The following is a 16,078-nucleotide window of genomic DNA, read 5'->3' on the forward strand; positions in this document are numbered from 1 at the left end:
CAGAACATGAGGATCAGCAGCTGATTGATTCATGAATGAACAAAATGGTCTTGGTTTTACAAGAATTGTTGAGTCAAGGTTCCCATTTGAAGAATTGGGTCAAGTACAAAAGAATCATATGACACTTAACAATCCTTGTCACAGCTCTAGATGTTTGATCTTGAGTTCTCACAACGGGCTTTCCACTTTCCAATGAAAATCTCCTGCAGTTCCAACACTTGCAAGAAGCAGCAGTAGCTGAGGAGTTGCCTTGAGATTGTGTTGCTTATTCTATACAAATCACAGAAGGAAAGCAACAACAGCCTGGAAAATCGATTTAGGACTCCCCCAAATTTTGCGAGGTTGCGTATCTTCTATACCTGCATTTAATAAGCCGCTGATTTGATCTCCTTGTCTTCCCTGAAAAGATTTCAACACTCAAATTAACCTTATAATCCTCAATGAAAGATAGGTCTCAGTCCATTAGTTGAATGTGCTTTTGAGCACGAGGTACCTGCGCAGCATCCTTGAGCGGTCCCCAACATTCCACACGGTTGTACTTCTTCGAACAAGAATGGAAGTAAACGCGAACAAATGCATCCATTAGCTCTTGACGCTCTGTGAAAAGTAGAGAATCTCCATGCATCACAGCCTGAAGAACCTGCAAGCCATGGCAGAGCATTTTAGTCATAAATCATCCATTCATCAACCACATCCATATGGGCTTGGCCATCATTCATTATGTTAAGAATTCCAATTTCCAATTGACCATCAAATTGGAGCAAGGGTTTGCGTGCTTTGTAACTGAATGCGATATCATTCTGTTAAGCTAAGTTGAACTTACCAATGGCATCTCCTTGGAGAATATGTGGTATCTGAACTCGGCAGCTAGGTCTAGCAAGAGATTAGGTCCGCTCACATAGCAATGGATATCTAAGTACATATCCCCATTCACTTCCTTCCACTCCGCAACAACATCATCCTTACTGTACCACCCCTTCAACTGCCACAGAAGATAGATGTTTCAAACATTCGACATCAGTCACAAGCTCTTGGGGAACACAGTTTTATTGGGCTAACCAAAAGCATTTTTCTTAGAAAGATCATGGTACTATTCTGCACCAGTCCAGCCAATTTCACAAACAGCATTGTTTCCAAAAGTTAGGAACAAATCGAAGCTAAATTAGTTGTGTTATAGCATATATCAGTATATAACACCTAGATCAAAAAACAACAATAAGAAAGTCTACCTGATCAAGCTGGATAGCATTTGAGATGGTTAAGGTCAGATTGGCTGTGAAGTCACAGTGGGAAAGGGTGTAGGTCCTTGGCACAATTCTTTCGTACTCATTCATCTCTTGTTCCATCAATATGACTTTCAGCTTCGAAGCTTCAAACCTTGCTGGGGGGCCTAAAAGCCTCACTGCCTAGAAGTATTTATAGAAAAAGTCCAGCAATTTTGGCAGTTAATGAACACAAATTTCTGACTTTGTAAGTTGTCTCACAATAAACTTTGTATCCAACAATTTTAACTCCTTCATAAGCACATCTAAGATTTGTATCTCAAGTTATTCAGAATTTCTCTGATGCCTATACAAATATAAGTAGCTTATTTCTTTTGGCTAGTGAAAATGCAGAATCTTTCGCTTGCATGAGTGAACAAAATTTATCAATTGGGGGGGTGGGGGCTGGCAGTTCAACTAAAAAGAAAATGGTGATAGTATTCTGTTCAGCTGAGTTAGTCAATGTGATGGAGCAAATAAAGAAAAGTAATAATGATAATTGTTAATTTCTACCAAGCTTAATCAAATGAAGAGGTTAAATCCTACCATAACTCAAAGGTGATTCTGTAATTATTTTGTGATTTGTAATCAACAAGAAAGGGAAAATAAATTGGACAGAGAAATTGTTTCTGTTTTATTTACTATAACCTAATGAAGGTAATTTGGACATTAAAGGGGGAAATTACCTCCAATGATTTAGATAATTGTGGAAACAGACTCTTTGAGAGAGAGCATGAGAAAGATTGCGTACAAATATGACCATCTCCTAATCCTCATAACGTGCAGTCTCGTGCATTTAAGACTGTTATATTAGTTGAATAATTGGGCCAATGTAATAGGCTGTAGGCGTCGATCTGTTGGGCTGAAGCCTATGTAAATAAAAGTCTCGGATAAAGCATAGCTGGAGAAATGTTCCAACATGTTCCCGAGTAAGTTGTAAGGCAAGTGGGGAGGGCATAACTGCTTTTGGCGCCAATTAGGCCATAGATCAGTATAAAAAGGAACTGATCTATGCCTCTGCCCTTATGTTTAATGAAATCAAGAAATCAGTTTCCTTCTCAAATTCTTTTCCCTCTCAATTTTCACTCTCTTTCCCTCTAATTCTCTCAATCCTCCCTTCTCTCTTTCTCTCGCCCTTCTCGATCACTCAAGAATTCACTTGTCAGATCTGGAATCTGACAAATTGGTATCAGGGCAGCTTTCCTAGCCGGCACTTCTGAGGTTGAAAACACAATGGCTGACAGTACTAGCATGAAACAAATGGAGATGCAGATCCAGCAAGTCACTGCAACAGTGACCAAGGTGCAACAGCGGGTCGGAAATATGGAGGATGCGATCGGAGTTGTGGACAAGAAGTTGGAAGTGGTGGCAGATCGATTGAGGGGAGATATGTGCATCTAGATCCGAGAAAAGATGCGGGAGCATAGCAATATGGTGAGAGATCAGATGCAGCAATTCATGCTGATGTTCTCAAACCAGGCGCAGGTAAGAATATCCCCAGACTTTCCCCCTCGTGAGCAATTGGACCCCATACTCCCAGGTATTGGCACGAGCCATAGGGCAATGGGGTCATCGAAATTAGGAGGTGAACCGGGGCAAATAGGAGAAAGAGTCATGGACCGAAGGCGGGGAGTGGTCGTAAACTCCGGTCGCTTTAATTTTCCAGTACCTAAATTAGAGTTACCGGTGTTTGATGAGACTAAACCAAGGGGGTGGACCCGACGATGTGAGAAACTATTCAATATACACCAGGTGACCGAAGACCAGAGAGTTAACCTGGCCGCAACATACTTAAATGACGTAGGCTATATGGTTCCCAGGTTGGTCAGGAGTAAGAGAGGGCTACAATTGGGGTGAATTTGTTATGGGATTGTGTGAACAATTTGGTGAACGAAGGACAGTAGACATTGTAAAAGAATTCAACAAATTGAAGCAACTAAGGACAGTCTAGGATTATCAGCTCAAGTTCGAAGAGATGAAGTAGCTTATGCTCCAATAAAATCCTTACTTAATAGAGGATTATTTTGTATCAAGTTTCATCAGTGGATTGAGCAATGATCTCAAATGCATGGTGAAGATGATGAGACCAAGATTGTTGCAGGAAGCAACAGAAGATGCATTATTACAAGAACTTATTGTTGAGGCCTTAATGAAGAAACAAAGGGAGCAGAGCAGGGGAATAAATTCGGGAATGATACCGTCTGGAGACAAAATGCAGAACAAGGAAAATTTTAGAGGAGGAATAGGGGTAAAGTATTTGACCAATACCCCCCATGATTCAAATTTGCCCTCAAGAGATAAGATCTTTGAGCAAAGAAGGATTGCAGGTTTGTGCTTTAGGTGTGGGGATAGGTACACCCCTAGGCACCAATGCAAGAAACAACTGCTCTTATTAAAAGGGGCAGAAGGAACAGATGAGGAAGAGATCGCTGGGAAGGAAGAAGACGAAGATGAGGGAGGAAGGGGCCATTTCCTTGCATGTCATAAAAGGAATGGCCAGTAACAAGATTATAAAGGTGGAGGGGAAGGTTTAGGAAAGTACCCTCATGGTCTTAATAGACAGTGGGAGTACCCACAGCTTCATAGATGAGGGAATAGCTAGAAAGATGAAGTGGCCGTTAGCCAACACTCAACCACTCTTGGTAACTGTGGCTAATGGAAACCGGGTCATCAGCAAATCCGCTTGTGTGGGATTTTGCTAGGGAATGCAGGGAGAAGACTACCAAGCTGACTTAAGGTTGCTCAAGTTAGGAGGACGCCATATTGTTCTTGGGGTTGATTGGATGAAAGAGATAAGTCCAATCAACTTTGATTTTAACAAAATGAAGGTTACCTTAGAGAAAGATGGAAGAAGGGTGGTATTACAGGGAAATATGGAAGTGGGCACTTGCAAGATGATCAAAGGAAAGAAGCCGCAGAGGCTGTTCAAGAAGAAGATGTCACAAGTATCCCAACTATTTTCAATTAAGGCCACTGAACAGCTGAGATTAGAGAGTGAGGCATACTCATCAATCACATCCACTTGGCAGGTACACGATTTGGCTCTCCTTGATGCACTTTTAATTGAATATCAAGATTTGTTTGTAGAGCCTAAGACCCTTCCCCTCAAAGATCTTTGGATCACACCATACCCCTTTTACCTAATGTTGAACCGATGAACATTAGATCCTACCGATACCCCCCAAAACTTAAATCTGAAATTGAGAAGTTTGCCAAGGACATGCTAACTCAATCTGTGATCCGACCCAGCCATAGCCCATTTGCTTCTCCCGTCCTATTAGTCAAAAAGAATGATGAAACATGGCAATTTTGTATTGATTACAGACAACTCAATGCCATTACCATCAAAAACAAATTTCCCATTCCTATTATTGAGAACCTTTTGGATGAATTGAAATATGCCTCTGTTTTCTCCAAACTGAACCTAAGGTCGGGATACCATCAAATTAGAATGGATCCTAATGACATCTCCAAAACAGTCTTCAAAACACACCATGGCCACTTTGAATTCACTATCATGCCTTTTGACCTAACCAACGCACTAGCCACATTTCAAACCCTCATGAACCAAATCTTTGAACTTTTTCTCAAAAAATTTGTGTTGGTTTTCTTTGATGATATCTTAGTTTACAGCCCCTCTTTTGACCAACACTTAAACCATCTTAAGGCTACATTCAAAATCTTGAGATTCAATCAATTATACATCAAAAGGTCAAAGTGTGCTTTTGCACAAAAAACAAGTGGAATATCTGGGGCATATCATCTCAAAGGCTGGAGTGGGAACAGATCCCAAGAAAATTAAAGCTGTTGTGGGCTGGCCGAAACCTACAAACATCAAAGCTTTGAGAGGGTTCCTAGGGCTAACAAGGTAGTATAGAAAATTTGTAAGAAACTATGGAATAATGAGTAAGCCCTTAACGGAGATGCTAAAGAAAGACAGCTTTAAATGGAGTCCGCAAGCAAAGGAAACTTTTGAGAAACTTAAAAAAGAATTAAGTAAAGTTCTAGTGCTAGGCCTACTAGACTTCAGTAAGCCGTTTATGTTGGAGATTAATGCCAGCAACCATGGAATAGGGGTCATTCTTTCTCAGGAGGGAAGGCCATTAGCTTTCCTAAGCTAATCCTTGACTCTTAGACACCAAGGCCTTAGCATATATGAGAAAGAGCTAATGGCAATCCTCATGGAAGTAGGAAAGTGGTGACACTACCTGGAAGAGGGAAAATTTGTGATAAAAACGGACCATGAAAGCCTCAAGTCTTGCTACAACAAAGACTGCACACCCAATTACAAAAGAAAGGCATGACCAAACTTATGGGATTGGATTATGTGATCCAATTTAGGAAAGGGAAAGAGAATGTTGCAGCAAATGCCTTATCTCACTGCTAAGAAGAAGGAACTTGTGAAGCCATCTCAGCAATCGTCCTAGATTGGTTACAAGAAGTGACTGTCAATTACCAGCAAGATGAATGGGCAAAAGGCTTACTGGAGCAGCTAAGTGTGGACACCAATAGCAGACCCAGGTACTTACTAAACAATGGGGTACTCCAATACAAAGGAAGATTGGTTATCGGGAACAATGAAGCATTAAAGAGCAAGATCCTATAGGCACTCCATGAGTCCCCCATCAGAGGACATTCTGGCATTCAGAATACATGCCGAAGGGTCCAGCAGGTATTCTTTTGGCTTCAGCTAAAAAAATATGTTTGGGACTATGTGATGAGGTGTGATGAGGTGTGATGTGTGCAGAAGATGTAAGCATGAGACAGTATCTCGCCCAGGCCTTCTACAACCCCTACCATTACCAGATCAGGCGTAGACTAATATTACTATGGACTTTATAGAAGGGCTTCCCCGATCGTAAGGAAAGGACTACATTATGGTGGTGGTAGATAGGTTTTCTAAATTCAGCCACTTTATTGGGTTATCCCACCCATACACAGCTTAAGAAGTTGCAAGGACATTCATGGACAGTGTGGTGAAGTTGCATGATATACCACAATCCATCGTTTCGAACAGAGATCGAATATTCACTAGCTTTTTCTGGAAAGAATTAATGAGGCTATTGGGCACTAAACTATTGATGTCAACGGCCTATCATCCAGAGACGAACGACCAGACAGAAAGAGTGAACCAATCGTTGGAGCTATACTTGAGATGTTTTAGTTTCCTATAGCCTAAATGATGACACAAATGGTTGGCAGTTACCCAATGGTGGTACAACTCAACTTTCCACAGTTCCTTCCGAATGACACCATTTAAGGCTCTTTATGGCTACAAACCAAGACTCCTATCAGCCTTGGCCAGCCACTCTACAGTGGCAGCTGTAGGTACTTACTTGCAACAAAGACAAGACGTTATGAAACTAGTAAAAACGGAATTAGCTAAAGCATAAAATCGAATGAAACAGATGGTTGATAGGAAACGGAGTGAACGGGTATTCTCAGTGGGAGATGAAGTCTACCTAAAGCTTGGCCCACAACACCTCAAAGCTTTATCCCAGCAGCCAATATCCAAGCTCAACCCGAGATACTATGGGCCATTCCCAATAGTAAAAAAGATTGGAACAGTAGCCTACAAGTTGCTCCTACCAGAGGAAACTCAGATACACTCGGTGTTCCACGTTTTCCTCCTCAAGAAAGCCATTGGTACACAACTGCACAGCACTTTGCTGCCTCCTATGAATCGAGCTGAATAGGAGGATGTTGTGCCCGCAACCATTTTAGACAGGAGAGTGGTCCGCAGACATGGTGCCCCCCTCATCCAAGTCCTAGTCAAGTGGTCATCTCTCCATGAGGACAACAACACTCGGGAGTACCTCCCAAATCTGCTCCCTCAATTTCCAAACTCTACTAGCTTGCTACATATTTCTTAAGGACAGGAAATGCTTTAAGGGGTGGGGATTGTTATATTAGTTGAATAATTGGGCCAACGTAATAGGTTGTAGGCATCGATCTATTGGGCTGAAGCCTATGTAAATAAAAGCCTCAAATAAAGCATAGTTGGAGAAATGTTCCAGCATGTTCCCAGGCAAGTTGTAAGGCAAGTGGGGAGGGCATAACCGCTTTTGGCGCCAATTAGGCCATAGATTAGTATAAAAAGGAACTGATCTACACCTCTGCCCCTATGTTGAATGAAATTAGGAAATCAGTTTCCTTCTCAAATTCTTTTCCCTCTCAATTTTCACTCTCTCTTTCCCTCTAATTTTCTCAATCCTCCCTTCTCTCTTTCTCTCGCCCTTCTCGATCACTCGAGAATTCACTTGTCAAATCAGAAATCTAACAAAGACCTCTTTTATCTAGATAATTGTTGGGGGTGGGGAGTGAAATTTCCTACAATTTTCCATCTTATGTACATTTTTAAAAATTATTTAGGCACAAACCCACCATTTGCTTGGCTAAACCAATCAAACACGTGTAAGGCCAACATGTGTGATGGTCTATAAAACACTCGCTATACATGTAACGCTCTAGAAACCAGACATGCTAAAGAAGTACACAAAAATCTATATGGGTCACTTCGGGTGATTTGATCTTTATGGCAGATAGGTAATAGGTTCATATTTGAAGTTGAATCTGATAATAGAGAAACTATCCTGCGAATTGGACTAATGAAAAGGTTTGGATCCAATGTGGTGGAAGGTTAGGGAAGGAAAAAGAAGGCGAACAAGTACTGCATAATCCAACAATTAGACAAGAACACAACTACATTGCAAGATGTAGAATGGCCGAAATGAAATGATGGTATTAAATTAATCACAGGAAAGAAGGGGGAGAGAGAACCTGGAAGACGAGGGTATTGTAAGAGGAGGGACTTCTGCTTCTGCTTCTGCTTCTGCTTCTGCTTGTGTTGGCGACTGAAGAAAGTGGAACGGGCGAGGTAGAATAGGAGGTGGATGGCTTTGGTGACTTGAGTCTGCTGCTGCTGTTGGCGGTGGCGATGGAAGAAGGCCAGCAGTCTCTATGTGGTGAAAGTGAAGGAGGGGAAAAGGCATAGGAAGTACATTGCCAGGCCATGGAATGATAATGCATGGCAAACTCATCGTCTTCCCTTCCCCCTACTCTTCTTCCTTCTTCCTCCCTACCCACATTCTCTCTCTCTCTCTCTCTCTCTGAGTCTGAGAGACAGAGGGGCTGTGTGTGTGGACATGGAAAGAGGAGAATCCAAGTTTTTTACAAACTCAAGCCATTGGTTTGTGGTCGTACAGCATGTGGCATTCACCACTCATTTTTCTTTCCTTTTTTTTTTTCCTGAAAATATAATAATTCACTCACAATTTTACTTACTTAATTATATATATATAAAAAAGTAAAAAGTGAGAAGTTTATTCAAGACTACCTTATCAAAAACTTAAAAAAGAAATTTAAGGGAACACCCTAAGTCTGGTCTGGTGATAAAGGATTGCAGTAGTTTTCTCTATCACTAGAATTAAACATTTGTATAAATAAACTCAAAGACAAATTTTTATATGCAAAAAAGCAAGGAAAATGCCCCTACATTAGTGGGCACGAGATCATTTAAATACTAACAAGATTAAGAATTCAACTCACGATTATAAACTCAACAAAGGAATATCATCGAACATCTGGAGTGCATGTTTTGGGAGGGCAAGAGCCAGTAGGTATGGCGCAGCATGGACTGGAGGGGTCGGTAGTGACACGTCGATCAGTTCTTGATTTCCTGATAACTTATGGATAACATTGCAGACGTGGCAGTGTCGTTTTCTTTCGTTTTGAAAAGGGATTATTGGCTTGCGACAATCTTCTCTTCTTTCTTTCTCCACGGCAAAGCAGAACGAAGGGCCCACAAAATGAGACTCAAATTGAATGGGACTCATCTTGTTCCAGTTGATTTGATCTGAGAACATAGTTTTGGATCCCATCAAATTCTTTCCATCAATAATGGAATGAAAATAGATTGCTTGAAAGCCCTTTCCATCAAGTTCTTTTCAAATGAACACTTTTTATGTCCTCCAAATTAAAGGAGATTGGATGGATATAAACTCATCTATCTAATATTTTTATCCAATTCAATTATTTTTCATCATATCATCTCCCAATTTGTTGGATAATAATTTTTGAGAGAAGATGTCATTTTTTCGAAGAAGATTTTTCTCTTGAAAAAGGCTGCACTTACTACGTTAGTTGTTTAAAAGAATCAAATAGTGTATTCTCCCAATGGAGTCGTTCTCTTAGGACAACAAATAAGATATTCTCACGACAAGATACACACAATAAAAAAATATATTATTGCCCTGAGCAATAGCAGTCCGCCCTTACCGTCTCTCTTGAAAAACTCATTAAAGTTGTACTTATCTGGCAAAGGAGAATCCTCCTAAACCTAATCTATGCTTAAGTCAAGACAATTTTGTACACACTTTGTGCATGTATGAAACCCTAGAAGAACACAGTAACCTCTCACTTAAGCCTAAAATCATTGTTAACTTGCTTGTTTATCTGGAGGAGTGTCATTTTCTTCTCTCAGACAACTTTAACCTACTTATTCAACACCATAACCTGCATGTTCATCACTATAATAATCTTTGTTGACTTAAGTATCAAAGGGCATGCGAGGGAGGAAATTCTCCGCATGCCTTCTAATTGTGCTTTGTCATGCAACAATTCCTCTCGAACAACAAAGACATTTTCCCCATATAGCTTCTCGCATCTCTTTTGTGGAAAATCTACTGTTTGTTCAAACTTGCAATTGCTTCTTCAAAACATATCCACTCACAAACCTCTCTCCTATGCAACGACATCCTCTTTTTCGGGACTAGTGGCCACCTATTTGTTTCGTGCATCGCTCTACCTTGGTCCGACTATTCCTATATTATAAATTTCAATTGTTGTATTTTAACAACAACACAAACAAATAGACATAATATTGGATTTCCATTTCCTTCTTTTTCATTCCATCCATTTATAATTTATTTTACTTTATTTCTCCTAAATGCAGCCTTAAGGTTCATTTGGTGTGGCTTAAGGTAAAATTTAATATTTAGAGTATGGATGTTTTTAACAAGCAAGTAGGTAAAAAAAATTATAAAATATTTTGTATAAAAATACGAAAAGTGACTTGTTAACGAGAGAAGACCAAATATCCTTTAAAAATGCTACCTAAAGCCTAAAAAATAGATTAGTTTTTCGATCGAAAAGCTAGTTATATCTTTGTAATTAAACGCTTCCAAGTCGTTAATTATTTATTTGTCATCTATATGATTCAGATTGTCGATAGTATTGCTAGGCTAATAAATATTTTTTATGATAATTCGATTGTAGTTTTTTTTTTTCTAAGAGTAACAAAAGTGAATATAATATCCCAAAATTTGGAAATAAATAATAGTTATTCAAATCGGTATTTGAAGACATTGTTGAATATTTGAGAATTTAAGAGGAAGTATTTATTTATGTGGTTTTGAGGAAAATAAGGAATTAAAGGTAATTAATTAAATTATTTGGTTGATAATTATTAATTATTGTATTTGTGGTGATTATTGAATATTTGTGGGTTAAAATGAATTATTAATTTATTTGGGTATTTCGGGATTTAAGAAAAATGTTTATTTATGTAATTTCGAGGAAATAGGAGATTTAGGTATTTAATTAAATTATTTCGGGATATTTATTAAATTAATGAAAGAATAAAATAAATTAATTTGGTGAATTTTTTTAAAATTTTAGGGTATAAGTGAAATAAGAGAGAAATGGAAGTTTGGGTGCATGTGATAATTTTTGAAAGTTTAGGGGTGCTGGTGCAAAAGTTGGAAAGTGACTGGAAGTCACTTTAAATATAACTGAAGGCATATTAAGGTTGAAAGCGTGTGCTGGCGTGAGCGATCGTGCGTGAGGGCGTCCGTGGGCTAGGCGCGGGTTCGATTCTGCCTGCGCACGAGAGAGAAAAATACTAATTTTTAATCAGCAATGACGCCCAAAACGACGTCGTTTCGCTTAAGGCGGTGGTGCCTCCACTGCTACCACGTGGCTCTCCCCTAGCCATTCATTTTTTAGCCTTTTAAAGCCCAAATCGGGCGTCTCCGAACAGCAAGAACAGCAAGGAAAAATAGAGAAAGAATGAGGCGCGGCAGTGGAGAAAATGGAAGAATTTGAGCCAAAAATCAAGATTAAACTTGGTTTAATCACAGTTTAATTAACCAGGTAAGTAAAGAATTATGTATTAAACATTTTGTACGGTTAAAATTTTATTTTGGGTCCTATTTTGTTAATTTTGGGAGTTATTCTATTTTACAGCGTGTATTATTTTGGTGGCATTTAAGCGTAAAAACGCTGTAAACGACTAGATACAGGCAAGCTCTCATCTATCCTCACAATTTCTTTCCATTTTATGAACCCCTCGCCTTCCCTTAATTCGTTTCGGTGTCATGTATTAATTATATGAATTAAGGTTATTATTAGTATGATTTAATTTAAATTAAATATAAAACTCGTTGGGGTTTTATTTACGGTATGCCTACGTGAGATTTTAGACCGTTAAATTATTTATATTCCATTGTTAGATTTAATTAATATGAGCCACGGTTTCATTAATCGCTATTAAACGTTTTACTTCGCAGCGGGAGTGCAAGAAAGGCAAGGAACGGGCGTGTAAAGACAAGCTCTTAACCCTCTCCTCATGTTCTTTAATTTCCGTGAGAGACTCCGTGATTTTTCATATTTTATCCTCTCCCTTACTCTAATTCGGTGCCTAGCATTATTTATTGAGGTATTGTTCAAATGTTTTAATTTAAATTAAATCCGGGACTTCTAGAGTCTTATTTATTGTATGCCTACGGGGGTTTGTACCGCCCCTACTCCTTTCAGAATGATGCCGAACCCAGCTTGAGGACTAGGTTCCTAGACATATGGATTTATTTTCAGTTTTCTCGGGTTTATTTATGGTTTGGTTAGAGCTATCGAGCAGTGTGGTAGGGGTCGGTTGTTGGTGACATTGGGGTAGACTATTGTATGGCCCTGATATGGACCGTCAGGTAGACACTCCTAGTCACTGGCCGTTGACCGATGCCGGGTACTACTGACTGGCTCTGCCAGTATGTGATTTACTACACGATTAGATTCATTATATTACTGTTCATGATTTGATATGCACATGGGTACGGGTTGCATGTGGGGATATTCATTTATTGAGTATGCTTGGACACAGACATTCTAGCTTGGTTAGGTTGCATCCAGCACGGGCATATGCATCGCGTGTGATTTACTATGTGGGTGGAGCATGGCCTGATGCCTGGATGTATGGGCGTCGGTGTATCACGTTGATGCTCACTACGCCATTGCATTTTTATGTGCATTGCATGGTTATTGGTAGTTATTAGTTCTTGGACAGGAGGACCGTTCCGATAGAGCCTATGACTCGGGTGTTGGGAGTACTGACATGGACACACGAGTGACAGGAGTACCGACCCGGGACAATGCGCGCAGGTTTGTTGGAGATTTATGTTGCCTCTTAGGGCAGTGGCAGGTTGGTATGGGACTTGGCTGTCGTGTGTCTTATGTGGGCCCCAAAGACCGGTATGTGCTTTCATTATGCTATACTATTGTGTGGTAGCATCTCATGACTTGTGTGTGCTTGGGGGTTGGTGTTATGGGGGAGAGCTTATTGGTTCTATGCAACCTTCAGCCTTTCTTTTCTTATGCTTGTTGAGTCTCTCAACTCACCTTACTTTCCATCATTCCAGGTAGTGGCAGCGTGGGCCATGGCAATGAAGTCAGTTTCTAGCGGCAGAGTCGGTATGGTATACAGGCAGTCCCGTCAATCCCTGTCAACTCTGATGGTTGAGTAGGATTTACTCTATTATTTTTACTGTGCCAGGTCATCCCTCGAGTCTCGTGTATATTGACACAGAAGTCTGTTTCCATTTATTGATCTTGTAACCGCTGTACTAGCGGTGTTCCCGTAGTGCATGCATGTGTTTAGCTTTGCTTCCGTTGCTCTCATTTTTGTGTATGCATGCCAAGTGGTTTTGTCTTGTGTCTCATTATTTTCTCTTCTATAGGCACTTCTGTTCGGATAGTCCGGGTGGTTAGGATATTCGGGCAGAGTGCTTATGGTGAAAGTCAAAACAAATATATCAGTATAAAACACTTGTCAATTAGAGAAAATGTCAAGAAATAAGAAATTATTATTGAGCATATCAGCGTTGAGATGATAATTGATGATCCTATGACTAAGAGTTTGCCAACTAAAGTGTTTAAGGATCATGTTAATCATATGGATTTGTTGCTTCATTTTAGATATGTAATTCTCTTACTTGTAATTATTTCAAGAGCTTTTTCCAATAATGGCATGATTTTTATTTTGTGCACATATTATTATTATCATGTATAAAGTTTGATTTATTTATATCAATAAATTAGAACCCTAAATAACTTATAAGAAGTTATTCATTAAGTGTTATAACACTCAAATAAAACTTCTCATACATTGTAATACTTGAAAGGAAAATACTCTATAGAGTAGGACCTTGCCATGACTCATGTTTAGAAATTTTTTATTTTAATCATACTCACAATGTTTGCATTTGTGAGACAATAAAGTATTTTAGCCATTAAACTAAATAAATGTCACTCATAAAGATTTATTGAGTGACCCGACAATTTTTGTAAATCAGATTGGCAAGCTGTGTAATTCCAAGTACAAATTAGACCAGGTTATTGGCATTATATTTTTGCCCATCTCAAAGGAGGTTTTAGACTTGTGAAATTCAGAAATCAAACAAAACTAGGAGGGGGGAGAGATGACGAAACCATATCCAACTTTAGACACCAAATTATTTTGGCCTTTTATCTCTAAAGAAGTTTTTAGAGACAAAAAAAAATATCATCTCTGAATATTTAATTAATATTTTATTATTTTTATAATGGAATTGAAAACTGATTATTAGATAAATTCAGAGATAAAATTTTATAGGTTGAAGACAAAAAATTCATCTTTAATTAGAGATGGAAATAAAAATCGTCTTTGATTGGTTTGCTATTCACTTTTTGATATGATTGATTTTTCGTTATTAATTCCGTCTCGAACCATTTGGAAATTGAATATTTGGGGTTTTTAAACTTTTTTTTTTAGTGAAATCGTAAAGATATCATTATTATCTTTGTGAGTATCCTTATTAACAAAAATTAACACACATATAAATCTTGTACATAATTACTTAAAATACTATATACCACAATAATTGAATAGTATATTAAATAAAATATTTTTAATACGCCTCAGTTATGTATCCTATGTTGTTGGGTTGTATTATATCTGAGATGCATTAAATACACATAAAAAAAATGAAAATACTATTATTATAAGGGTAAATTGCACTTACACCCTAAAGTTTGGTGAAGTTCAAGGAACCTTTCCTCAATTCCTTTTTTAAAAAATTAGGAGTTTCCTTGAAGTTAAAAATTTAAAACAATTTAGTCCCTAACATAATTTAATTGTCACTAAATTTTATATAATATCAAAACTACCCCTTACTATCTCTCAATCTCTTTACCTTTGATATTATTTAAAATTTTATCTAGTAACACCAATTGCACCGATATCTAACTCTTGCTCATGTTGGTGTTTCTCTCTCTTTGTACTCTCAAATTGGAAGAAGACATCTAAGTTATTTGAAGAACCCAAATTGAAGTGGGGTTTTTCAATTTGAAAAGCCTAGATTGGGTTCTTCAAATTAGATTCTATACATGGAAGAACCATCTCACCAATCTCTACTCTCACTAAGAAAGCTGTTTGATCTTGTTTGTAGCGAATCTCTTCTGTGGTTTCATTGAGGACATATAGTGGTGGAAGTTGCACCCATGGGATTCAGGAAAGGACCTTCTCAAAGTGACTCCAACAACCTTTTAATTTTGTGCCAATTGGGATGGTAGCATCCCATCTATTTGTTCTACCCTACTCAGCAAGTTGGTTATTGGAATGTATTGGGACATATTGATTTTAGTATAGTTTGTGTTATCCAAGCTGAGTTTTGTTTGTTATTGTGATTGTGTTAATTTGTTTTGTTTTGTTTCATGGGGCATTGAAATAGTAGTTAGGTATTGTCTTGTCTTGATTTCGTTTTCAATTCATCAAGTGAGAGTTGGATGTTTTAACCTTCATAGTTGTTCTTTGGAGCTTGCACTGTGCTTGCTATGTATTTAAAATATCCTATTTCTGTCTTTGGAATTATGCATGGTTTCCACTCAGCATTATCAATTAAATTTAAGAGGTGAAATGGTTTATAATGTTGTTAAAGCCAAGCAGAGAGGAAGTTGGGTTTGCTCAACTCGTACTTCTTATTTGTTTTTATTTTATAATTTCTTTTATGCATAAAATATGAAATTTGTAACGAAATTGGATGGAATACAAAACACAAACAAACCATTAATCATACATACGAACACAAAATTTTACGTAAAAAAACCCAAAATGGGAAAAAATACGAGCAAAAAATAAAATAAAATATCACTATGGTAATATTGGTATAATAATAATGATATAGCTATTATCAAAATATTACTAAGATGATATTACTACTACAATAATGATATAGCTGCAACTAATTTCAAGGTATTAGAAACCTATTTATAAACCTAAACTAATATATAGATGTACACAAGAAATTATATCTTGATCAGAAGATGAGTCGAAAAAATAAATCTTCAATTGAGATAAATCCATATCACAATCGAATTTGACTAGGGGTGAACAAAACATCGGTTTAACCGATTAAACCGAACCGAATTGGCCGGTTATTAGTGCTGGGCGGTTCGGGTTCGGTTAGTATGTGGCAAATAAGTCGGGTAATCGGTTCGGTTATTTGGGC

The 16,078-nt window shown here is 38.2% G+C and overlaps 1 protein-coding gene across 1 annotated transcript; it reads right to left on the reverse strand.

Moving 5' to 3' along the window:
* On the reverse strand, window positions 1–8,451 carry LOC127808875 (magnesium dechelatase SGRL, chloroplastic). Its single transcript, XM_052347565.1, has 5 exons — window positions 8,043–8,451; window positions 1,230–1,406; window positions 824–982; window positions 494–640; window positions 1–399 (listed from the first exon to the last, which is right to left on the reverse strand). Exons 1-5 carry the CDS (start codon window positions 8,289–8,291, stop codon window positions 280–282), a joined length of 852 nt encoding a protein of 283 aa, XP_052203525.1. The 5' UTR covers window positions 8,292–8,451; the 3' UTR covers window positions 1–279.
* Between the last annotated feature and the right edge of the window lie 7,627 nt (window positions 8,452–16,078).

Source organism: Diospyros lotus, chromosome 8 (genome assembly GCF_014633365.1).
Source record: "Diospyros lotus cultivar Yz01 chromosome 8, ASM1463336v1, whole genome shotgun sequence".
NCBI classification, from domain to species: Eukaryota; Viridiplantae; Streptophyta; class Magnoliopsida; order Ericales; family Ebenaceae; genus Diospyros; species Diospyros lotus.

Excerpts from the sequence above, each read along its gene's own strand:
- LOC127808875 (XM_052347565.1), bottom strand. The coding sequence starts at position 8,291 with ATGCATTATCATTCCATGGCCTGGCAATGTACTTCCTATGCCTTTTCC. Across the intron at positions 641-823 it reads TCTCCAAGGAGATGCCATTG|GTTCTTCAGGCTGTGATGCA; the intron begins GTAAGTTCAACT and ends CATGGCTTGCAG. Across the intron at positions 400-493 it reads CGCTCAAGGATGCTGCGCAG|GGAAGACAAGGAGATCAAAT; the intron begins GTACCTCGTGCT and ends AAATCTTTTCAG.